Below are 27018 nucleotides of genomic sequence, written 5' to 3' on the forward strand. Positions count from 1 at the left end.
GACGTGTGGCAACCCTAAATTACTGTGACATTACATCTTGTTTTGGTCAATGACTTTGGTATTTCTATAGCTTCCTTTACAGGAGCAAGGGAGTAGCTCGTGATTTACATTGTGGTGCAATCATGTCCACAGCTTGTCTGGGAATGAGTTTTATTGTGGTTGAGTTCCCAGCCACATTCCTCTTGGGCAACTCTTACCGTATTTCAAAATCATCACTGAAAGTGGTTGTGTGTCATCTAGAAACTGATTTCTCAGTGCTGGTAACTGTTGGCGGCTTTAGAGCCAGTGTGGTCCAATGAAAAGAGAGCTGGACTTGGCTGTGGGATGACATCACTGCAAGGCCCTGGGGAACGTCTCTTGGCCTCAGTACTCTCGTCTGTGGAATAGGAGTGACAGGAAGCTATCTCATGGAATTATCGTGACGACAGACACCCAGACTGCTTTGCAAATTTAAAAAAGTGCCATATAAAAGATGAGTGAGAGGTTGCAACATTTACAGATGTAAAGGAACAATTAGATGTATATAGAAGGAAGAATTCAACCAGGAGCGGCTCCTCATACCTGCAGGATGCTCTTATCTCTCTGTTCTCCTTTTCCCCTTTGCATCTAGTTGCCCTGTGAATTTTGCACACATCTCACCTGTGGCATTTGCAGAAAGAAAACTGGGGAGATAATGAGATCTGAATAGGGTGCAAACTGATGCAGCTGTGAACTGGTACACTCCCTAGAACAGGCATGGCCAAACTTGGCCCTCCAGATGTTTTGGGACTAATACTCCCATCATCCCCAGCTAAAAGGGGACCAGTGGTCAGGGATGATGGGAATTGGAGGGCCATGCTTGGTCATGCCTGCCCTAGAATCTCACTACAGAAAAGAAAAGAAAGCCCAATATTTAAAGAGTGCATATTAAAAATTTGCAGGGCAAGGAGGAAGGGTTAGGGAAATCTGGCAGTTTCTTTCTTCTTCCCAAGGCAGGTCCTTGCCCATGGGGAATGTTTTGTCAAGCTCAGTTCCATGGTCAAATGCTGCATTTAACATGCCTGATCCACATGGAAATGTTTTGCACTAACATGCAAACGCAAGAACTGAGACGGGAAGATACTTCTAATCTAAACCAGTCCATCAAATGGAAGGGAACAAGCGTATCCTTGCCAAACACCACTATGTGCCAGTCCTGATTACAGTGCCTGATTGCAGCCTATGCACATAAAATCTGATGCACAACGGCCACTACTGAATGGTTAATTCATCGGAAGGGGGGATACTGTTGTGCTCACGTCTTGCTTGCAGGCTTCCCCTGGGCATCTGGTTGGCACACTGAGAACAGGACGCTGGACTTTGGCTCTTCCTGTGTGCTTGTCAGAACCCTCCATGCATAGGGATGGTTTGGATGAGAGATATCACCCAATACGGCTCAAGGTAATAAATTTGCCTGCTGGCAGGAACTACCATCAAGGTGTGCTATTATCCTTATTAATTTGGAACTACTTGCCTCCAGAGCATGCTGAAGCTCAGTATTTGCCAGAGCTCCAAGATAGGCAAATTCTCACTATTTATGCACGAAGCACCCAAAAAGTTCACAGGAAGAATGCTCAGATTGCAAGGCAAGTGAAGGTGTCTTCCCCAAGGAACACCCAATCCTTTGATTTAACAGTACAGTATTCGTTTCCCAAATAGATGAGGATTTTTTTTGGCCCCCCTCTTGGCTTTCCTGTCGCCTGAGAGACCCTTTGCGTGATGGGTGCAAACACAAATTGCGAATATGTACTCTGAGCGAGGCTCTCAAGTTCCGTTCTGTGGTGATCTCGCTCTCTTAATAGATTTTGTATGTTCTTCTGAACAGGAAACGCTTTATAGCAAAACTTGCCTGCGGGCATTGTACTGTACCAATTAAAGGATTCCTGAATTCAAGAACAAAGAAGTGCCAGTAGAACAACTTTTTTTTTTAATCATTCAATTCATTTTCTTCCTTCCTCCGGTGCTGAGTTTGGATTTATCGGTTTTTTATTTGTAGCTCGCATGTTGTCAGATGGTCAGGCAAGCCACTTGAGAATACTACTGGAGGAAGAGTTCTGAAAAGGAATTGGGCTTCTCCTCCCCTCCTTTTCCCCTTATAATGGACATACCTGGGCATCGAGCCAAGTATGTGGCACCTTCTACCCAAAGATCTTTGTGCATTTTACAAAAAGCTATTCAAGCCTCTCCATGACTTCTGTGGAACAACAGCTCCTTTGGAGATAAGAGTCAGGCCCTATCGCAAGAGAAGTTATAAAATCCTGTAACAGAAACGAGGATGGAGGACACATCTTATCACATCATGGGTTGAGAAGTCACACTGGCCAGCATAAAACTGCAAATTCATATAGGTTACCCTACAGACACCTTTCTAAGTCATTAAAGAAACAAGTGCCTTGTTTGCAGCAAAGGCACAAGAAAACTGGAGCCATTGCTATTTTAGAGGCAAGCTACAAGGCAAACAGCCGTGGCTTCTCCTATGGAAATCTGGCATGAACAGAAGGAAAGAGGAGAGGCACAACTCCATGTCAGAACATGTTTTGTACCCAAACGATCCCAAGTTTAGTCCCTAGCACCACCAGGTAGAAATATATCAGACTATCTGATACAAAGGAAAGTAATAGAATTGGATTTGGAAGGGGTCTCGGGGGTCATCTAGTCCAACGCCCCGCAATGCAGGAATCTTAGCTAAAGCATCCATGACAGATGGCCTTCTAACATCTACTTAAAAACCTCCAATGAAGGAGAGTCCACCACCTCCTGAGGGAATTGTTTCCACTGTCAAATAGCTCTTACTAACAGAAAATTCTTCCTGGTGTTTAGTTGGAAACTCCTTTCTTGTAACTTACCGGTAAATCCATTGGTTTGGGTTCTACCCACCGGAGCAGAAGAAAACAAGCTTGCTCTATCTTCCATGTGACAGCCCTTTGGATATTTGAAGATGGCTATCATATCTCCTCTCAGTCTCCTCTTTTCCAGGCTAAACATACACAACTCCCTCATCCTTCCCCCGTAAGGCTTGGTTTCCAGACCTTTGATCATCTAGGTTGCCCTCCTCTGCACACATTCCAGCTTGTCAATACCCTCCTTAAATTGTGGCACCCAGAACAGGACACAGTATTCCAGGTCTGGTCTGGCCAAGAAAGAATCGAGCAGTGCTATTACTTCCCTTGATCTGAACCCTATACTTCTGTTAATGTAGCCTACCACAGCATTAGCTTTTTTTTGCTGCTGCATCACACCACTGACTCGTGTTAAAGCTTGTGGTCTACTAAGATCCCTAGATCCTTTTCACATGTCCTATTGGCAAGCCCAGTGTCCTCCATCTTATATTTGTGCAGCTGGCTCAAGCAGATAATACTGGGCTAGAAAGACCAATGTCCTGACACTGTATAGAACATTTCATACATATATGCATATGTTCAGAAGACCCCATAGATATCAATAAAGGTAATACACAACTGATACCTAATCTTGTAGTTCAGCCACATGTAAAATTATTCAAACAAATCCTCTACACCCCAAGATGAATGCAAGAAAAATGGTCATGCCTGCTACAAAAAGTTGTTCTAATTATAACTTATCATTTCTCTAATCAAACCACAGGCCTCAAAAATATACTAACTTGCTCACCCAAAAAGCTCGAGGGAAAGCAGAAGAAAAACTTTGCATTTCCTGTCCTTTCATCAAAGCTCAGTGCTTTTGAGGCAGAAAAAAATATCTACATTAAAATATCACAGTGAAAGTATGAATGGATGTTTTCTGGGCAATGGGAAATTAGAAAATGCAAGAGACTTTCTACATCACTTTAGGCATGTTTTCCTAATTCATGGCAAGGATGTGGTGTAGCTGATGACTTTGTCTGGAGACAGGTGAGAGGTGAGTCCCATTCTCCATTCCCTAAATTGAAGGTGGCTTGTAATAAACACCATTCAAGATGAATAACCTCATCTCACTTTCTGGTGGTTTTCAAAATTTCTACCTTAAGGGGACCCTTTCCACATAACCCCATTCAGACACCACGGACAAACCATGGTTTTGTAACCATGAATGTGCCATGGCCTTGACTCTCTCATATGTGGATTCCCACCTCATTTTCCTGGTGCCTTAAATCATAGTTTGCTGTGAAGTACACATTAGGCAAAGTAGCATGTTCAAATCAGGCAAACTATGCCAACCAAGGATCCAAGTCATGATATGAAACAAGTGCGCAAATGGTTTGGAGGCAATTCTTGGCAAGTCAAACCAAAGACGGAATCCATGCACAACAGAGGGTGGTTGGGTGGGGGAAATGAAGCATATAAGCCTTGGGGGTGCCAAGCCAAGATTTTTGTGGATCACAGACTTGCCTACCCCAAAGTAGTTGCTATTAAACGACATGGGGGAAGTCAGCCTAGAGCAGCCTTTCTCAACTTTGGGTCCCCAGATGGTGTTGGCTACAACTCCCATCATCCCTAACTAGCAGGACCAGCAATCAGGGACGATGGGAGTTGAAGTGCAACAACATCTGGGGACCCAGGGTTGAGAAAGGCTGGTCTAGTGTCTATGAATGAAGTCTATAGCAGCCTAGAACAACCTTCAGTTCACCCTGGGTGCTTTCATTGCCTTCCAGGAGCCAGCCTTGAACCACTTCATTTCCACTTTCTAAGAATAAAAAGGAGAAGTAGCAATATGCAATGCAAGGAGAACTTGCAGAAAAATGGAGAACCCAGGAGGAAAGAACAGGGGTCATGCACTATTGCAGTTCAACTGACATACTGAATCCTTAAGTTACTTTTGTGCAATTACCTAGTAGCCCTGGACTAAATCAAATGCAGGATTAGGCGGACAGCACCCTAAGTGCTGGAATGTTCTTCTGTAAGCTGAATCAGGATCCTTGGGTGCAAAGCAGTCTATGCATTATTTTAATAGATGAATACAGATTTAAATAAATTCAAAATTGTGACAGCACAACGCGGGACAGCGCTGCAAGGAGAGGGGGGTGGTAAAAACAAAACAAGCAAATGAAAAATCTCTCAAGGAGAATGAGATATGAAAGGAATCCTGGCTGTTAGAAAACTGGACACAGAACAAAGTAAGATGAAGACCCAAAGTTCATTGTGGGGATGAGAGGGGGAAAGAGTGGACAGCGGCTCAGAAAAAATAAATACGATTATGGCTTGCAGTGCTAATTTTTCATTGGAAAGATTAGATAGGATGGCTATTGGTACCTCACTCCCTACTCGCTATCTCTGGTATGTGTTTCGTTAGTTGTGCTTTTCCTTTTCCCTATGGGAGGAAAACCATTTCATGCTAACACGACTGCCAGTATCCCAAACTATATGCAGTTGTACCCTCACAACAATTCAGGACATATCCACAGCAGTGGCAGACTTTGAGCTTTAAAATTCCAGCGGCACCTTGTGCATTGCCAAAATTTGGCGGTCCCCCACCTCCGTTGTTCATCATTGTTGCGGTGCCCCCAGTGCAGGCGAACTGGTCACCCTCCCCTAAATCCGACTCTGTTCACAGCAACCGAAGTAAGGGCTAGTCCACACTTCTGCTTGTCTCATGCCTAGGAAAACCAAGGTGTGGATAAACCCTAAAATATTCAGAAGTGCCAAGCCTCCTGAATGGATTTGAGCTGAGTGGCCCTCTTCTTTTCAGTGAAATAGTCACAAGCTCCTGTGTATGGTACAGTAGCAAGTTACCTCACCCAGTTCCTAGCCACTAGAACGAGACTGATAAATGACCACGCTAGCTAGGGCTGATGGAAGTTGTAGTTCTACAACATCCGGAGGGCCCCAGGTTCACCAGCCTCTCAGCAAAAGCTCACATAGGAAGGGGGGGGAACAGCAACAAAATTTCCAAGTTATTTGGGAAATTCCTGCTAGGGTGTGAATTTTAAAACTGGGAGCAGTGAGTTGGGTCTTGAATAGCTCTAATTTAATTCTATGGGGTTTAACAGTTAGCAAGATATGGGGCATGTTTAGTCCAATGAGGTTGTTCCTCACATCACTGCTTCCTCTTGCATAAATGAATGGTTTTCAATGTCATTCATTGACATTGGAGAAAGTAAAACACTGAGTTGTGAACTCTGTTGTGCAGCAGAAGGTAGGGCCTTGTTTTCCACCCATCACACTGGGTGACTCGTCATAGTGAGCTGCTCCCATTATAATGACAGACACTAGTATATTTTAAATCAAGAACCTGGTTGTTGTCTTGCAAAATAGCCGGGAGTTCTCAAATGGAAATGAACAGGGGTGGAATTCTAAGCAATTTTCCCCATCCCAGCTGTGTACTACACAACAGGAAAGAGTGTTACATCTTAAAACAATTAATTGACCTATTGATGGAGCAAACAAGATGGGATGCAGTCAAACCAAAACTTGCTACAGCTTTTCTTATCAATTGCAAAAGCAGAAACCTCTGAATTCACAGGAAGAAAGCAACATTTACGGTAATCTACATACTCAGGTACCTCTATAAAATGTCCAGAACATAAAACCTGCAGGCCTGCTGCAAACTTCATAGAATGATATGAAACATTTTGGGTGAAGCACATGACAAAATAATTTTAGAGAAGCAGCATCTGCACTTTTTCAGGTGTTAAGTGTACATTTCTGAATTTCAACTCAAAAGTTTTGTTTGTGAAACTGCAAAAAATAGGCCTCATAAATTTAAAGCACCTGATGCGAATGCAAATGTTTTCTAGAGAGAATTAAACAAATTTCCAGATCTTAAAGAACACTGCCAGCTTTTAAAACTCAATAAATGAAAGATTTTGCATTGAAACACACACACACACACACACACACACACACACACACATGCTTTCCAAACCACAGGGTTGAACCCTACAAAAATGGTCATCACACCACTTTCATACAGGGGTGCAGATTGGATAAACAGGATGTTTTTAAATTAGCGTGCTTACCATCATCCAAATACGCTTGGTCAAGATTCTGTTCCTGTTTAACCGTGACTCCAGTTGGCACTGCTTCCTTCTGATCGCTTACTGGCGGTCCATTTTTGGCTGTTCTCTGCTGCTGAATCACGGTAGGGTACGAAATTGGGCTTAACCTTTGTGCTTGGCTGGCCTGAGGTTGGCTGGATCTCACTCCGCTCGTTGTGAAATTTTCACTACACATGATATGCTGGAATTCCTGATGGCTTTCGCACCTCAACTGCTGATTGGTGGTGGGAGAGCAGTGAATCACGGGGGAAGACTGCTGATTGGCTGGAGAATGGTGGAGCACTGCTGCGCTTTGGCTGGGAGAGCCTGTGTGCACCAGCACAGACCTGTGCACATCAGGGATGGAAACTTGTGCAGCCATCAAGCTGGATTGCTGGTAGCCCAGGTGGCTAGGACTGAGACTCTTGCTTCTTTGGTATATTACAGCCCCTGGGGTTTGTTGAGGATATCGAGATTCAGGAGAAGACAGGCTGGAACGCAACTGCTGGCAAGAAGCCATCGTGGCCACAAGACAGGAAGGAGACTCAGAGACCATTGTATGGTGGGAATAATAAGGCTGTGTTACTGTTCCTAGACCACTGTGTACTGTGTTGCAGATTAAAGCTGGATCATAGTCATCAATGGGCTCTGTTTTTATGGAAGGCACTGGAACAAAGGGCACAAAGGACACAGCTCTAAACAAACATCTAGGAAATGGTTAAGAAGAGAGAGAAGAATGAGCACTGACAACCAACACACTGCACATTTTCTCCCAGTCTTAGCTCTGGTTCACATGTTCGTGTTAGCACTTGTCTGCTGCAACACCAAGCGATGGCTTGAATGTGTGAATGGGCCATCACAGACCCACAGCTTGGAAAGTTCATTTTAAAAAGGAAGTGTATATCTATTTCATGGACTCGCAGGTTCATAGAATAATAGAATTGTAGCATTAGAAGGGATCAACAAGGGTCCTCTAGGACCAACCCCCTGCAATGCAGGAATCTTTTGCCCAACGTGGGGCTCAAACCCACAACCCTCAGATTAAGATTCTCATGCTCTACTGACTGAGCTATCCCAGCACCCAACATTTCCAGTTCACATCTGTCTCTTTATACAGTTCACAGTTCAATTCAAGTTCACCAAAGGATCCTTGGCAGAAAATATCCAGTATTTAGAATGTTACAAGTTGCTGTGCAGAAGTACACAATATATTTAAGAATCATAGAATCATGTTGGGAAAGATTGAGGGCACTAGGAGAAGGGGACGACAGAGGACAAGATGGTTGGACAGTGTTCTCGAAGCTACGAACATGAGTTTGACCAAACTGCGGGAGGCAGTGCAAGACAGGAGTGCCTGGCGTGCTATGGTCCATGGGGTCACGAAGAGTCGGACACGACTAAACGACTAAACAACAACAAGAATCATAGAGTTGGAAGAGACCACAAGGGCCATCCAGTCCAACCCCCTGCCAAGCAGAAAACACCATCAAAGCATTCTTGACATATGCCTGTCAAGCCTCTGCTTAAAGACCTCCAAAGAAGAAGACTCCACCACACTCCTTGGTAGCATATTCCACTGCCGAACAGCTCTTACTGTCAGGAAGTTCTTCCTAATGTTTACATCAAAACTGTGGAATGTGAATTGCTTAATTTATTCCTCCCAACAATTACGATTTTGAAGCTTAAAGCCACAAAGAGACAAAGACTCAAAAACATTTGTAGGAGAATGAACCTGAACTAGAAATTGCTCAACGTTCTACCGCAGAATGGGCTTAATTCATGTTAAGTTCCCCTGACAATTGTAGGAACTACTTTATGGTGTACTTCAGAGACTTCTGAACTAATCTGGTGAACTTCATTAAATCACACTAGTTCATTCCAAATACTGCACTGACCTGAGCCCCACAGTGTAGCCTGTGGTCTTGGACAAGAAACCATTTTAGTAACAGTTCCCTAGCTGTAAAATCGGAGAATTAGTTATATTCCACTTCCGCAGCGTGGCCATCTATATACCGAGCCTAGAAAAAGTGGAATTCTGAAAAATTCTCCTTCGGCAACAGAATGTTTTCCCTCTTTTCTCCGCCCCCCCCACATGCCCCATAAATCTGTTCTGAGGTTCCCCCAACCCTCCAGAGCAGGTATGGGGACAGATTTGGGGGCATGTGCAGGGGGAGAAGAAGAGGAAAATTTCCCTTGTGCAAGATATAGGGCAGCATTCAATGAAATATATTTAATTCTGAATCTCTTCTTCTAAAATCGGGTCTCCTGTACACTACTTAAAGATAACCATGATTAAGCTGTATACAAACTTTTGAAATAATAAAATAAAATGATATGCATGTTTTTAAATAAATTGGTGCTGGCCATGAAAACTGCTCTCTGTATTAAAATGTGTAAGTTTAGAACCACGTAGGTGTGAAGAAATAAGCTGGAGGGATTTATTGTATAGCTTTATTTGTAGCCTTGGATGCTGTATTTAGAATTCATTGATTCAGAAATAGTTTGATCTGTGTTAATTGTAATGCTGGCTAAAAGATAGCATCTTAGAATACTTGATAATTCTGGTTCAGCAGGATAGATAGATAGATAGATATAAAGACAGTTCATGTGTTTCTTGCCAAATATTGTGCCATATTCCACTCCTTTTCATAAATAATTACCTGGGTGATAGGTAAAATGTTGTGGCTGGCTTTTTTTCCGTTTTCCATTGATCACGTAGAAATTCACCTTGATGGGGGAACGAATGTGCTTATTCCGATATTCTGGTATCTCCACGAAAAGCATATTCTGAAAATAATTTAAAAAATGGATGTGGGGAAGAGACAGTAATATGATATTAGAAGGCACTCTCTTTATATCAGTACCCTTTGTTAATACATTTGTTATGGGGTGTACTAGGAGTATTGCTTTTCCAGTTACGATGTAGAGGATTTTGCAGAAAATCTGAAGCACGATTCTTTCCTTACTGTATCCATAATCTAACCTTAAGACAACCATCCTGCCCTGACAAATTACTGTATCCAATTTCCCCTGTTTCTATTAACTTGCCTTGTATATTTTGCCTGGCACTTTTTCCTTTACATGCTGGTGGCGAATAAGTTCTACCCTTGGGAAGTTGCGTTTTCATGTAGACTGCACCTACCCTTGAGTAGATTCTCACCCATCTCTAGCTCTTGCTTAGGGATTCTAGCTACCTAGAAGTATGGAAGAGCTTCCAGCTACCAGATTTTTAGAAGACATCTGAAAGCAACCCTGTTTAGGGAGGCTTTTAATGTTTAATCGATTATTTTATTTTATTTTTCTGTTGGAAGCTGCCCAGAGTGGCTGGGGAAACCCAGCCAGATGGGCGGGGTATAAATAATACATTATTATTATTATTATTATTATTATTATTATTATTATTATTATTATTATTACCATGGGACAGCGCTGCAGAAGCCCAGGAGAATGTGAAGTTCCATTACTAGTTACTGGGCAGGAACGTTTGGATAACACAGTGGAGAGGTGCTGGATTTATGTGGGAAACTGCACACATCTCTGTTTTGCTAGATCACAGCCTATACGAGTCTGATCAGTGCTTCGTGAATATGCTTAATAGCGAACCCAACCATGAAGAAACACACTAAGGACATAACATGTGCGCTTAGGCTTAGCCTTCCAAAATAGAGTGCCTAAGCTTTACCAAAATGCGTTTGTTAACCACTTTCAGATCTTTTGGTTAAAAGGCAACCTGTGCAAGTACTCTAATGAGTAAACAAAATTACCCCACTGATACCAATGTGTGCAACAATGCACCCAGTTCCAAACTGGATTGCAGCCTTTGTGTGTTCAGAGGCATTTCTGCTGCTACGGAATGAAAGAGAAGTGGGAGAATGTGCTGAGTGCCCACTACTTACAGGTTGGCTCTTATCTTTGTCCACGGTGGCTTCCATCTCCCAAATCTGTTGCCCATCTGAAAGAAATATTAAGTCAAGCATGAAAAAGAGGGTCATGCTCTTCATCACCACTACAGCACCATAACGTGTCCAAAGTACGTTGTATGCATTCTCTTGCTGTCATTCTTACAACAACTTTGTAAAACGAGATCTCCCTATATTACAGGTGGAAGGCTAAGCCTGAGAGTATAGCGGCTTGCCTAGCAACTTCCTGGAGGAGGTAGGATTCAAACGCTGCAGCACTTCAAGATTCATGTTGCAGTCCTATGCTCATTTACCTGAAAGTAAGCCCCACGGAATACAATGGACAAGCATACATAAGGTTGGCCACCCTACCAACTCGCCAACACTGATCAAGGCTATGGGTCAGCTGGGAAACTATAAACCTTTGGCTACTTGGGAGTGGTAGCAAAGATTTCATATATAAATGATTGCAAATACATTTAATGGCCACCCTAAGCATTTCCATAACAACAGCAGAGATTAATAACAACAAAAATGAGCTTGCTGGAGTTCCGCTGTTTCTGCCTGGCTTTTTCAAAGGCTTCTAGCAGCAAGTGTTTCCTGGAGGATCTGCTACCCAAGTCACAGACTTTCCCACCAGTTTTTCAGCTATTCATATCTTGGTCCACTCTCAGCAGAGTGTCAAAGACAGAAAGAAAGAAAACCCACAAGCAACATCCTGCTTTGAGCGGCCTTTTTTTACAAATATTCGAATTGTTATTATGTTCCCACACACTCTGGTCTTTTCCTTGAGCTAAAACTTTCCTAGTTCCTCCACAGCCCTTTCCTCGCTACTCTTAAGACCCTACACCAGGTTCTTTCCTTCCTCTCTACTTCGTCAGCATATTAGGTGCAGTCTTCAAAACTTACATAGCTATTTCACTGACACTTAAAACATGCTTAAACTTCCCTAGATTGCACCCAGGTACATTTATGCAAAGAGCTGGCTTAGTGCTGAACAGAATGGAAAATCACCTCCTATCTACCCAATTCTACTAATGCTCCCAAGAAAACCATTTGCCTTTTAAAAAAACATTTCATCTTCTTAGTGTGTGGCTCATTCAAAGCCTTTGTTCCTTCTCAATGATGCTGCCACCTGGTCAATTATTTCCCGTTTTGCAAATGTCAAATTACTGTCCAAAGGCAAAAATATAAAAACTGCAAAACCAGTCCTGGTTTGCTTGGCTTTCTGTTTGCTTTGGTTTTTACCATTGTGCAGTGTCCAGTGATCACAAGGCAAGGCCAACCAGACAAAATATTCAACGTATAAGTAATGCATGATTGCATATGTAGGTTGCTTAATAACAGAGGAAAAACTAAAATGCAACAATGCTTTACAGTGAACTGTAAGACTGTGTGCTGTTGGAAATAATTTACATTTCAAGCTAAAGCAAATGGACAAATTGGTATTAAACAGCCCAATTAAACTGCACAGTGGTGGATTTAGGATAAGTCTATGGCTAAACAATGATTTCAGCTGGCAACTTCTAGGTCGAAGTCTAGCATTTTCTGTCAGGCTGTGCTGATTCTCAAATTCTGGAAATTATATGTTTATACAAGTGACTAAGGGCCAAACGAGATGGGATGCTAAACCCTGATGTGCCACGGTTGTTTTTTTTTAAAACAAACTATGAATAGCTACCACAGGGACAGGCTGGTATTTGCCAGGACTGCAGCACATGATATGTGGGGCTAGTCCTTTCCACCTCTGCTGCTGTTCCATGAAGTGCATGAAGGGCCAACTCCGTCAGAAGAGCCTGTGGGGCACCAGTGCCCCTCCGGCCTGAGGATGTCACATTGATGTCCTCTGGCATGGAGGACCCCATCACAGAAGCTCCAGTACAACCAGAGCGCCTCCTGCTCCTGCCTCGCCTCTGATGAGGTCAGTGCTTGCATCACAGCACTAGTAAATTTATCTTTATCTGGTGAAGCGGAACTTCGGTATCTGAGATGGAATCTGGCAGAGGTGGATCTATAAGCATCCATAGTTATGCACGCTTAATTCTCAACCGCGACAACGAGGAGCTAGTTCTCAGAAACAGATTTCTATTCCCAGATTAGAAACTTGCTTCAAACCAGGCTGTGCCAGAAACAATTAATTTGTTTCTGCACTGTACCGCTTCAGGCTGCAGATGGGACATTGCCTGGCCATACGAGACAAAATTCCCTATATTTTTTTTTTAAAAAAGAACGCACCTGGGAGGAAAGGTTCAGCCTGGCCACCTGGCCGCCTCCCTGTTTACGCTAATTTTCTATGTGCAAATGATCCTACACTTTGTCAAAGGGAAACACCCCACCGGAGTAGAAATCATATATCGAACAGATGGAAAGCTCTTCAATCTGAGCAGGCTGAAAGCAAAGAGAAAGGTTACCATAATTCCGTCCTCCAAACCATCCTAAATATCTTTGCAGAAGCTTACGAAAAGCTTTGCCTATCACTCAACATCCAAAATGCTGCACCTACAAGTACAAAATAACTCCTCTGCAGCGCCACAAATCCAACTCAATGGTGTAATGTTGGAAAATGTTGACCACTTCTCCTACCTAGGCAGTTATCTTTCCACAAGGGCCAAAATTGATCCAGCATGGCCTGAGCTCTGCGAGTGCGGCTTTCTCCCGATTGAAGTGCAAAGTGTTTGAGGACTGGGACATTACACAGGGAAACCAAAATGCTTGTTCACAAAGCTATTGTACTAACAACCTTACTATATGCTTGTGAAACATGGACCACTTATAAACACCATCTCCAACTCCTCAAAAGATTCCATCAACGGTGTCTCCAAAATTTTTTACACATCGCTTGGGAAGACAGGCGAACTAATATCAGTGTACTGGAAGAAGCAAAGATCACCTGTGTTGAAGCAATGATTCCTCCACAGTCACTTACAGACTCATTGTTAAAACCGTGTTTGTGGAAGACAATCTTATTCGGCTACGAGTGAGCACCAAAGAATGTGCAAATAATTATTTGTGTGCAGGAGCATCCATGCAGACATTCGCCTGCAGTCTGAAGTGGTGCAGCCCTGATACAAATTTGCTACCACCTCTGCTGTTTCTAAGAATCTGGAGAAAGAAAATAGTGAGTTTGCTCTGGAGTGAGTGAAAATAGGGTTTGCTCTGGAGAAGGGAGAGGCAAGGGAACCACAGGGAGACAGAATTGCATTGCACCACTTTGGGGGGTGGGAATGGCTTTGACAGAATTGACTCATTAGCTGATACTTCTGTTCCTCTAATTATTGCTCTGTGGGATGACGTCAAGTACCTGCAATTTCTCCAGTCCCTGCGGGATAACTTAGGAGGCAAGCAGCACCTGACAGGTGTCACAAAGGTATTTATGGTACTGGGGGGATCATCTCTGAGTCAATCCGGCAAAAGGTTTCAGACTTGACTCTGGATGAAATAAGCATGGGTGTTTTCTAGAGAGTGGTAAGGAAAAGGGGTCTAGTTTTATGAGCCAGAACGACCAATTCAAAAGAAGGTACATGCAAGTCATTTCAGTATTGTTGAAAGTATATTGTTGAGTATAATCATTGCCCCTTGGGATTGGTGGAGAAGGGAGGGAAGGGGGAGGCAGAAGAGGAGTGATGACTCAGATGTGTCTGAGTCAGAAGGACTTCTGGGACTACCCCTGTTGTGATTGCAGTTTACACCCTGGCCCTTACTAACAGGGGGTTCCCCACAGGCACAAAGTACTCCATTGTTTCCGAAAGTCAGCTAATATGTAAGGTTTCCAAATTTTAATAATGTTTTGCTGCTTCGCTACCAAACCACCCAGGGCAAGCACAGCAGCTGCTCACCCCAAGTGAACAGTTAGCTTTTGAAACAGGTTAATTACAGTGTTGCCGCACACATTCAGCTAAGTCAAGGTGACCTAGACAGCAACACAACAGACTAAACATCGGGCAGACATTTAAACCCAGGATGGTGATGGCGACGATAGCATAACTCTGTGCCAACATTACCAGTAGCTGAATTCTGCAACCCATATGCTGAAAATTCTGCAACGTTCGCTTTGCATAATTTATTCTCCTTCTGCATGGGACAATTACTATTGTTTTATAATGCATCCATGGACCAGGTTTCACGTAGTAAACATGAACGAGTATGGGTGTGGGTGTGTGAAGGACAGGTCTCTGCCCCAAGGAGCTTGCATTCTACATTTCAACAGTGTCCAAGTTAGCCAAGGTGAGGAGAGAAGAGAGAAGCAAGGGTAAAAAAAAAAAAAGGAACTGCAACCAAATGCTGCTGCATTTTAATTGAAGATGGGGACTAAGAAGTGATTGTCCCACATGCTTTACAGAAAAGGTTGGCTTTGAGGGGAAGTTGGAAGGAAGAGGGAGAAGTGGGTCCCCCTAACTATTCTGGGAAGGAGTTGTCCTGAATGACACATGCCATAGAATAAAGTGATATAATCCTGAAATGAGACTGGATGGAACCACTTTAGGCTACAGGCAGAATATTCCGTTTTTAAATACTACTCCCTCTGTGTGTTTTAAACCTTGCAAATAAATTTACCACCTCGTTGCAACTTTAGTCTGCAGAATTTGAACACTCAGCCTTACAAACATAGTCACAAGCACAGATTTAACAGCACCGCCTGCAAAATCAGATTCAGTACTCAAGAGACCAGTGAATCACTTTAAAGCCACAGAAACATTTGATTTCATTTAGTGACCAAGCCCCTGGGATGGCACTAATAAAACCTTGTGAATCAAAAATGTTGAGCATAACCAGATGACGGTTAGATTAACCCCAAAGTCCACAGGAGGTGTATGATCAAGATAGGTGAAATGACACCCCCCCACACACACAATGGATGAGGTTTTCATTGGTTTATGGAATGACACATACACCCCTTAATTGATGATATTTTCATTGATTTATGGTACAAGCTTCTAATGATAATGGCAGATAATTCTACACGGATGCATCAATGGGCACAGCCGGCAAATGTTTCCCTAGCAAATTTGTTGCCTGGGACAAATCTGCTTCTTCAAATATGGTACCCTCATATAAAAAGTCAACACCTCACAGCAACTGTACTGACCTTTCTGCTTAAATACAATGTTCCATCTGGCTTGCTGCTTTGCTTTTATAATCTTGAGTGTACAAGTCCTAATTTTAGATAGTCAATATTTGCTTTTCCCTTAACATCTCTGATTATTAGCACTGCTGTGAGTTTATGGCAAAATAGACAAGGCTAGAATAAATTTAAGAAATCGGTGTTGTTTTGCTGGGGGAGGGAGAGAAATGGCCACCCTTTCACCTGTTGTTTGTTGTGAAGCAGCATCAGCTAGGCAGGGAAAAGTGAAATAGGTGTGAATTTAGTGCTTAATATTTCTGATATTGTTTATTACTATTTTTTTAAAAAAGTGTCTTGTGTTATTTATTCAATTAACTTCCAGGCCCCATTTAACCTTTTGACATTTAAAGGATTTTATGAATTGGGACCTATGCATTTAAGAAGCAAATTCTGTTTTTGTTGTTGCTAAAATGTGGTGTTACATTTTTTTCTTCTGGCTACTACTAAACTGCTGCTTGGAAGGAAATGGGGTGATTTTTAAAAAAATCAGTTTTATGCAGTGGTTTAAAATTCTGGCATTGCTAATAGCCAGCTGCCTGTTTCATATTATTCAGATTATTATATTGTCATGTGAGCCACTTAGCAACCTCTGTTTAAGGTGGGATACAAATTTGCTGAACACAAAGTTTCTCTGGGCAATGGGATGAGGCTTTGAACCCTACTACAAACTTATCCACATTTGCAATCTATGTGCAAGGGGCCTAAAGAGTTATCCTTTGGGTGTCACTGCTCAGGACTTTCCTACATTCCCCAGCTTGGTTTCTTCTGTTTACTTTTCTGTAAAACTGTCAGCTTGACTTGTAATTTTTGCAGCTATAACCAAAGTACCCAGTGCCACAATCTGTGATTGTGCTGTGAAATCAGTTTCTGCAGCCTGATGATGTGGACAAAGGGTTTGTGGCTATACTCCCAACCACGTGCTTTCTTGATGCCTGTCACTCTTGGCTTATCAACAGAGGGGGTCTGACTGGTTGGCCCTATACTAGAGCATGGGCAATGCTTCACTGCATAAGTAGGTGGCTGCTGCCCCCTTGAAAGAGGCGGTGATATGGCCACTCCTAAAGAAACTGGCCCTGGGCCATTTTGTTTGGACTAAGTACTGACCGATCGCAGGCATCCCCTTCCTAAGGAAGGTGGTAGAGAGGGTCACTGTGAGATAGCTGTAGGCATTCTTGGACGACATGGTTTACTTAGATCAGTGTTTCCAAAACATGGGTCTCCAGCTGGGGACTACAACTCCCATCATCCCTAGCTAGCAGGACCAGTGGTCACGGATGATGGGAATAGTAGTTCAAAAACAGCTGGAGACCCAAGTATGGGAAACACTGATCTAGACCCACTCCAAGGCAGGTCTCCACACTTCCCAATCAGTTTGTGGAATTGTTTTTAAAGAAAGTCCTCGTGAAAATTCATCAGCATTTGGGTCTCAATTTCTCCTAATACAGTGGTACCTCTACTTACGAATTAAATGCGTTCCAAACGCACATTCGTAAGTGGAAAAAAAATTGTAAGTCTAATCCCATAGGAATGCATTGGGAGAAAAAATTCGTACGTCGTAAGTAGAAAAAATCCTATCTAAACTGCATCCAAGATGGCAGACGGAGCTCCGTTCGTATGTAGAGTTATTCGTAAGTAGAGGTACCACTGTACACTCATTTTTGTACACAAGTACATATTCTTGCAAAGCAATTTTTGCTAATGTAATGCATCATCGACAAAGTTGCTAGGATTTATCTGTTACAAAACCTAAGGCTGACTTGCACATAATAGACAAATTGGTTCAAGAGTCGTTCCTTCTTCCGAGGGAACTGTAACTCTGTAAGGACGGAGGCAAGTAACCTCTAACAGAATTATCAGCACCCTCATCACAATGCAATTGCTAGGATTCTTGGGGATGGGGCGTAGCTATGAGAACACCAATTGTTAATATGCAGGAGAAGAACCCCTTTCTGTAGTTCCCCTTTGGGGAAGGGCTATAGCTCAGTGGTGGAGCATGTGCTTTGCATGCAGAGGGCACTGGGTTCAATCCCAAGAATTTCCAGAAAGATTCCACCTCTGAAACCCCAGGGAACTATTGCCAGTACAAACAGTACTGAGCTGGACAGATCAGTGGCCTGACTTGGTATAAGGCAATTCCTTGTGTCCTTTCCTCCAAAGAGGTTTGTCTAGAAATGCCTGTTCTTTGGTTCTTATTTTGCTGCTGTTCGGATTTTTGTATCAAGGTATATGGCTGACTAATTAGTTTGCTTGGTTCTACTTCATGTAGAAAATGGGATGTTGTAACTGTTGTAAATTTAAGTGGTAATGTGAGCTACTCCAAGGGACTGGGGGGAAATTGGGTACAAAAAGTTGAAATAAACAAATGACATCAGACTGCTATAAAATAAGCAGATGGGATGCTTCTGTGGGCTGGGACCTTTCATTCCATGTATAACCTGCTTTTCTTTCCCAAAAGGAAACCCAAATTAGCTAACAGGAAAATCAGCACCACAATATGACAGCCAATATCACAATGATATATTCATATTAGCTGTAAGTCCTAGTAGAAGTGCTCCCTGCCTTGCAGGCCTTTTCCCACCTGGCAGGACCCTGACTGACTCCAACTACAAAAGCTGAGGCTGCTGTACAGACCTCTTGGGCTGGGGTATTGTTTAGAGCAGGCATCCCCAAACTGCGGCCCTCCAGATGTTTTGGCCTACAACTCCCATGATCCCTAGCTAACAGGACCAGTGGTCAGGGATGATGGGAATTGTAGTCCAAAACATCTGGAGGGCCGAAGTTTGGGGGTGCCTGGTTTAGAGGGTTACCATTGTTGATTTTTTTGTACTGTATCTTTATTTTGGATCTTATGACTTATGTAGAAATGGTTCGGTTTTTGGTTGTGTCCTTTGTGTGGATTTTAATTGCAAGCCACTCTGAGAGCCAATCCATTGTAGGTTTGTGATATGGATATGCCCTAAAAGCCCCTGGGTTTTGGTAGGCATGGTGCTCATGTCTGTCTTTCAGATGTGTATTACTGGAATATATACTTGGAACACACAAGGCACACTTGTAAGTGTAGTGAGAACCATTATACCTACCCAAAAAAAACCAGACTGTGGCACGATAGGTACACATCAAGCCACCCTTTGTTGGGCAACACTTCTAACTCCATACCACAGTATAACAACATATTTTGGCACTGGGAGACTTAATATGAAATTAAGCTCCAGCACCAGATCTGATGGTGTCAGCAACTCTCTACAGAAAGAAAGGAGTTTTTAAGAAAAAGTGTAATTCTATCCCGTCTATCCCGAGCTGTGATCGGACCACAAGTTTTGTGCCAAACTCTGGGGGAAGTCAAGATGTCAGTCTGCATTAGGTAAATCCTGCTTGATCTGCTACAGTACCCTCAGAGTTGTTTGGTTTAATTAGCCAATTAAAGGGTCGCCAAGCCTCTACACATTGCTCACGGTCCCTTACTCATTACTACGGGTTTGTGAAATGGCAGTAAAAACGTAGGTTCTGCCGCAGCTTAGCTGAGCTGGCACGAGAGATGGACTGAGAGGTTTGGGAAATTCTCGTTGCATTTCTCGCAAGCTTACTCTGAGGTTTTCACAGCAGAGACTTGACAGGCTGTCAAATGAAATGTCCAAAGTAAGTAACGTTTACAGAACGCATTGTGGAGGAGCCGTCTGCTTGCAGCTTCCAATAGCACATCTGCTCCAAACAATACAAATCGGAGCCTCAATGAGGGAGACCAATCTGGGTCCAAGTCCCACCTCTCCCAGAGTCTTCCTCTATGGCCCTGGACCAAAAATCGCTACGGGTACAATCCACCTCTCACAGAAGCCACTGGCAAGGCTCCCAACTGGTGCTTAATTAAACTGGCTTGCAGCCCATCTTCTTGGCCTCAGTTCCTCATCTATGAAATGGGAGTAATGGTGAACATAGCTGCTGCAAAGGTAACAGTAACAGACTATGAAGTATTTTGCAAGCAAATCCCACTCCAGAGCGGTAGTAGAGATGGGGAATGGCAGGCCAGCTGTTTTGCCACCAAACTTCAGAGCTGGCCTTAACTCACCTAGAAACATACCTTAGCTACTCTCCAAATGCATCAGTACTTTTGCTCCACAACTTGAAGGCATTTCTACCTTCCTACAGTGAAGCCTGGGTAATTTTGGGCACGCAGTTCCACACACACAAATACCTGTGAAACTATATGGGGGTTTAGGATCAGGGCAACAGCATGGTACCACAAAGTGTGAGCAAGACTTCGGTCATCTTTGAGGGAGAAATGTCAACTGCAGCTGATGAAATTCCTCTGAGTCACATCAGCAGGAATTACAGAATTTGGTCTGACCTAATGGTCTGACTCAGCACAAGGCAACTTTCTTATGAGCCTTATACAAAATCAGTCCCTTGGGTGCATAGTTGATTCTGACGTGCACCTTCATTGCAAGCCTTATCTAGGCCCCACTGAACTAGCTGGAAATAATAATAATAATAATAATAATAATAATAATAATAATAATAATATTTATACCCCGCCTGGAGTGCCTGGAGTGCTATGGTCCATGGGGTCACGAAGAGTCGGAAACCACTAAACGATTAAACAACAACAACCCCGTCTATCTGGCTGGGTTTCCCCAGCCGTTCTGGGCGGCTCGCAACAGAATGATGATGATGATGCAATCAAAAAGACAGTTGTTTATTTCCTTGACATCTGATGGGAGGGCGTTCCACAGGGCAGGCGCCACTACCGAGAAAGTGGATGCACCTTTCAGTTCATATTGAGATATGAATCTCTACCCAGAGTCACCAGTTAGGTGCAATTAGCTGTCCATGATGTATGAACAGAGCTGTTCATATCCATCATGCTCTGGTTCTCACACTTCCAAGAGTGTTGGCTGTGGAAGGCATGAGTTCCGGACTGCACAGAATTTTGATTTGATCCGGCATAGCAGTTCTTATGTTCCCCTTCTTCCTTGCCCTACAAGAAGTAACTCTGTAACTTTAGAGAAGCTACCGCAGCTTAAAAGAATTTGATGTTGGTGAGCCAACAGACTGTTTTATTTCTTCAGAAGGACTGGGTCCTGAGGTGGGCTTGTTTGATTCATGTGGGTCAAGAGACCGGCCCATTATAGCCAATTAAGCTGGTCTGATGTTGAGCTGGCGCCAGCGCTTTAATTTCACCGAGAGAGAAGTCAAAGATGATTCACGGAGGCCAAAGATGTATGTCAAGATCTGGTTGGGAAAGGGCCAGGGGCGTTAGTCATCCAAGTTGTAGCCCAGCCCCAAAGCTGACATTTTGTACCAAGAGAACAAGTTTAGAGGCGCTTCCTCCTTCGGCTGGTTGTTTGAAAAATTCAGCTAAAGCCACCACGAAACATAACAACAGTAGCTGAGCAGTGAAACAGCAGGGGCCAATGCAGTTCCAGCATTACTTTTGACTAATGTCTTTTTGCCAATTCATGGAAATATACTTAGCAAAAATCTAAAGAATAAAATGCACCAACACTTCGCGAAACAAAAGCTCCACTCAAAATAAAACCACTGGGAACCTCCATGTAATAAAATGAGTCACGCCAGGATGGGATGACTAAGTGGGAGAATAGGGAATTCCAATCCTTGTGCCAGGTTTTCTAATGTGATCAATTAGCTTTCAACAGGTGATAGAAGATGGTCCCTCTCCCTGCCTCTGCCTTTTGTCCGTTCCAAGACAAATGAATTAAAAAGCAATCATTGCCTTTAAACAAACACGTTGCAAAGCTGGGTAATCACAGACAGGCTTCTTTCTAGGCGCCCCCATAGTGGAAAGCAAGCCAGGGAATCTAGGCCAGTAGTAGCTGCCTTTGTTAATGAGGGCTTGCTTACCAGCTGCAAAATTCCAAAACCATGTGTCATGCGGGGAGACCTTCCAAAACACTGGATTCCACCCTGTCTCAGTGATTCTCTTTCAGCTATGGCAACACAGTTTCCACGGCCACTCTTTTTTAAAAAAGAAAATCTGTTTGTCTTCATAATATGACCCCCCCCCCTCCCCCAAAGTTTTGCAATATTTTTCTGGGATTCCCCCGTTCTCCTTCTGACACTTGCTGGCTGCATTACAGGAAAGCTTTTCCTTGCTGCCAAGTACACCAGAGGCCACAACGAAAAGGTAAAAAAATAAATAAATCTCACGCTGCCTAGTGTCACGGCATTGCATATCTATCCACGGTGATGATAGGATTATTTGTCTGGCCATGGAAAGGGAGTCTACATGCTCCTCCACAGCATTATTATTCTCCTCGCCCCCACATACCAGAGCTCCATCGTTCTGCCATGCCCTGGAATATAGTAGATCTGGGAGCAGATCCAGGACAGCCATAAATATAGGGACCAGAAATGTTGTTTTAGCACTTCTAATCCCTCTAGTCCAGAACATGCAGAGCATTTCATTAAACCCTGCACTGGTCCACGTTGTCGACAGAGATGAATGAAGATAGTGCATAATGATCAATCATTATTATTATTGAAACAATTAGCCGCCCTTTCGCACCCTCCACAATGAGACCTCAAAGCGGATCGCAACAGTTTACAAATACAAAGCCAAAATCAGTTAAAACAAATTAAAGAGTCAAAAGAATAGGGCGGGTATGAAAATAAAAGTTAAGGAAAGCTGTTGTAAGAACCTAAGAAGAAACCTGCATGAAAAAGAAATAAGGATATTTGGAGTTGAGGTTTGAAGATAGAAGAAAAGTGGCTTTGTTGGGTGTTATTATATTGGATTGGACGAAGTGAATATTGTTTATACATAGCGGACGAATGAAGAATCCACAGTTCTGTACTTTCTGAATTCCTTCCAACTCTGCAATTCAATGATTCTATGACTACATTGCAGCTTGCCAGGTCACTCATTGTGGCAGGTACTGTTCCTGCTCATCTCTCTCTCTCTCTCTCTCTCTCTCTCTCTCTCTCTCTCTCTCTCTCTCTCTCTCTCTCAGTTCAAAGCAGAACCTTGCACCACACTGAGGGCCATGCAGCATGGAAAGAGGACAGAAGTAGAGGGCAGTCGCTTTAAATGCAGCTCTCTACTCTTCCATAGAAAAGAGAATGGCCAGCATTCACATATTTTAGTGCACCAGGGGGTGCCGTTGGTGTGAAAGCCATACTTATCCCCAGTCATTCAGGGCTATCCTATTTATTATACAGGCCTAACCTGGGTTTTCTTTCTTGGTCAAGCAGGAGTGTGACTGAACAATGGAAACTGGCTTCTATATAAATAGACACAGTAGTTAACTAAAGAGTCACTGGTTAGCAAAAATGCCAAATGACTCCACAGCACACAGTATTTGAGAGCTGATGCAGTAACTTAGGAATCCAGGCACGGCCAAAAGGGTTACACTTCCCCAGAAGCAATTGTTACTCCTACCCACCCACCTGGAGGAGCGGGTAAGCAGCTAAATCATTGCAACATTCGTTTAAGTGTGCAATATGCAACTCAACACACTATGCATCATTTGCAGATGGGCATAAATAAACATGCTACATGTGCAGTGCACACACGGGTCTCCTGAAAACAATTGCTTTATTCAGTTGCTGCTAGCTCTCAAACTTGCAAACTCCCAGTCCCCCAGAGTTCACTTCCTTCCATCATTTCCTGTGCCAGGCTTAGAATGACTGTGTCTTTTTATAAGCTGCTTGCTGATCTCATTAATATGTAGTGTGGTCAAGTCAACACAGCAAGGGTCAGTTATTTTCAAGGTGGAAGATTGATATATGGCAAACTGACCTCTCTGCTCCAGCAGGCACTCAGAAATTAGATATGATACTTTTCTGATTAAATTTAGAAGTGGCCCTAGGAGAAACTGCCAGAGGTTCCATATATTGAAGACTTATGGACACATATCTGTGTCTTCAAAGGCATTCACTGCTTGTTGCTCCCTCCTTTTTCAGGGCTGGGGGCTGTGTCTGGTATGAGGGAACAGGGGCTGAGTTTGGAAATTCAGTCTTGGCCAGGCCTTAAGCTTTGCTTGAAGCAATGACCTCAATGATAGATTCAAGCATAGGGTGTAGAGAGGCAAGGAGATGAGGAAAAACTCTCCATCCCATGTTCAAACCACTGCACATGCATTCCCTCCATAACCCTCACAAGCACCCTATAAGACAGACAGACAGACAAACAATATTATCCCCCATTACAGAGGACAAGGAGGAGGATTTGTATTGAATAATAATGGACTGCCTGAGGTCACCCAGTAAATATATGGCTGAGCTGAGATTCTGACTATGGGCTTGCAAAGCTCACGCTCTTAGCTAGGGGCACTGCATGGACTCTGAACAGCAATGTGGTGTGTAATGAAGATTGAATTCATTAGAGATTTTCACTACCCATATGACTTTTCCGTAACTAAGCTATCCACTTACATAGAAGCAAACAAAACCCAGGATAGAGTTGTGCAGATAGGAGAAGACTCAGTTCTCAAGGCTGACTCCAGGTTTGAGACCCATGTCAGCACAGTGTTCTCTGCTGTGTCAATACTGGTGGGCCTTTTGGTTGGCCAACCTGCTTGCAATAGAGGATCAGTGCTGTGAGATGTGCTATACAGTGCCAAGTACAGTGGTACCTCTGTTTTAGAACATAATCTGTTCCGGAAGACCGTTCGAGTTCTGAAACTTTTGAAAACCGAAAACTCAATAGCCAACAGCTAGGCCTCGGCATCTTGCACTCAGCAGAAGCCCCGTGGCATGTTCGACTTCCGAGGCGCATTCAAAACTGAAGCATTTACTTCCAGGTTTACGGCGTTCGAAAACCGAAATGTTTGTCAACAGAGACGTTCAAAAACCAAGGTACATCTGTAGCTGCAAACTGCCTACCATTGTGACTGACCATCATCAGGGCCGGATTTAGGTTTGACGATGCCCTAACCTACTGAAGGTAATGGGGCCCTTTATATGTCTAGCTGTCCTTGTCAACGACAAATTGTCGCTGTTTTTTGTGTTGAATATATATGGTAATTTATGGGCCTAAAGGGTATCTAAAGCCATTTGCACATAACAAATAGGAGCCTACACCACACAAAACACTGTTTTTATTTTGGAAATGTACATCCAGATTTTTTTCCTTTAATTTTTTTTGGGGGCCCCCAAGAGAGTGGGGCCCTAAGCTATAGCTTGTTTAGCTTATACGTAAATCTGGCACTGCCCATCATGACTCTGACGCAACATCATTCTAGGTCTTTGTGGGCTGCCACTTCCCTAGAGCAATGAGGTCACTGTGAATAATAAGCATGGGGAGCTCCAAGATCCAGCTGCCACCACAGCTCTTGATGGGCTGCTGGGGCCCTGCCAGATGCCTGGAGATGCTGAGTACTAATGTCAGCCCTGTTTATTCTCAATAATATTCTGGGTCACCAGAGGGAAGCAGCAAGCATGATCCTCACACCTGCAGTATTCCATTCAATCCTATAAGGGGATATAAACTTGAATTCACAGTTATATTAAGGGTAAATTGTGCAGCCTAGCTCTGGTAATAGTGGCCTGAACCTTGGGGGGCGGGGGGAGGCTGCAAGGCATGCAACATACTTCTTTCAAAAATATGCAGAGGACTTTGCAGTATATAAGACCACTGCCCATATCATAATCACTGCTTTTTTTTTCTTTTTTCTTAGTGAGTGTTAACTAAGCAGTGTGGCTGGTCTGGTCTTGTGATGAGTGAAAGTACAGCTAGGGTGTACATGTCCTCATGAGTCATCAAAGTGAAATGGAGAGATAAGCGAGCATGCTTTCCCCTCCAAGTGCTGGCATACTTTCTTCTTTCTTTCATAAAAATGTGGGCCTTTTCTTAGCCTCAGCCATCTGAAAGAGGAAATTAACAGTGTCACCAAGAAGGAGGATGCGCAATCCACTCACAGTGGGTTTATTGTGGCTTTGCTTGCCCTCAGAGCTGCTCATCAGCATTTTGGTAGGAACCGTGCAGACTAAGTCAAACTGTGTAAGAAAAGTTGCCACGGACAGCTCTAAATCTGCCTATATTTGAATGAACTAGCACTAAGTGCTCCACCTGTGCAGAAGCTCCAATTGTAAGACTTTTGAAAATGGTGCTTCCAAGTACTATAAAGGACATCCTTCTGCCGCCGGTGTTTGCAAACAAGACACACCTCATGTTATGCATCTAGTCTGGAGAAGGGTGGGGGGGCAGGTCATTTTAGAGCATGACACATTCTTTTCTGAACACAAAGATAGAGAAGTGCCTAAAGGAAAGGCTGCTTCTTAAGGATGGTCACTCTGGATGATGTGAAGGACACCACTTGAGAAGGCATCCCTAAGAACAGGCATGTCAAACATGCGGCCCTCCAGATGTTTTGGCCTACAACTCCCATGATCCCTAGCTAGCAGGACCGGTGGTTGGGGAAGATGGGAATTGCAGTCCAAAACATCTGGAGGGCCGCAGGTTTGACATGCCTGCCTAAGAACATAAGAAGAGCTAGATCAGTCAGAAGCCTTCAGGAAGCACACAAGAAGGGCTTGAAGGCATCCGGCTGCTGCTCTCCAAAAACTGGTGTTGAGTACAGGAGGGGATCGTTATGGGTGCATCCAATTGATGTGTGAATGCTGACGTGCAGGTCCATTTGGCCCCGGAAGACGGAGGAATGGAGACGGAAGGGAATGGAACACACTCCACTGATGCACATGGGGGCTAGGGATGGAACCCCCGTGTGAAATGGTCGACGCCTGTAGTATACTGCTTCTGCAGCAGCAGCAGCAGCAAATCCTTCTCTTTCTGTGATGCAGGGTTTTGAGAACGCTAAGGAACTAATACTCCAAAGGCTTAGAGACACCAAGAGGCAATCACGAACTGCTGAGATCGAGACTTGTCAATCTAATAAATTGTATGCTGCCTTCATTCCATTGTATTAATCCCTGCCAAGATACATGGAGGATGTTAAAAGGAGGATAGCCTTTACGCTGGCATGACTAAATAATGAGCAGATTGGACGGGCTGACATGAAGGAGATTCTAAGGAGGACAGAGTTTGTGGCTGTAAGTCTATGTCAGGCATCCCGAAACTGCAGCCCTCCAGATGT

At 43.5% G+C, this 27018-nt stretch overlaps 1 protein-coding gene across 6 annotated transcripts in view; it reads right to left on the reverse strand.

Moving 5' to 3' along the window:
- The window catches only part of NFATC2 (nuclear factor of activated T cells 2), a 137200-nt gene that overhangs the window by 43557 nt on the left and 66625 nt on the right, over window positions 1-27018 (reverse strand). For all 6 annotated transcript variants that reach the window (XM_060277311.1, XM_060277313.1, XM_035121779.2 and 3 more), the window contains exons 7-9: window positions 10846-10901; window positions 9610-9736; window positions 6932-7615 (exon numbers count right to left, since the gene is read on the reverse strand). In XM_060277311.1, coding sequence (XP_060133294.1) covers window positions 6932-7615; window positions 9610-9736; window positions 10846-10901 — 867 coding nt within the window. The remainder of the gene's footprint in view (window positions 1-6931; window positions 7616-9609; window positions 9737-10845; window positions 10902-27018) is intronic.

The sequence above is a fragment of the Zootoca vivipara genome, chromosome 7 (genome assembly GCF_963506605.1).
Source record: "Zootoca vivipara chromosome 7, rZooViv1.1, whole genome shotgun sequence".
Classification (NCBI taxonomy): domain Eukaryota; kingdom Metazoa; phylum Chordata; class Lepidosauria; order Squamata; family Lacertidae; genus Zootoca; species Zootoca vivipara.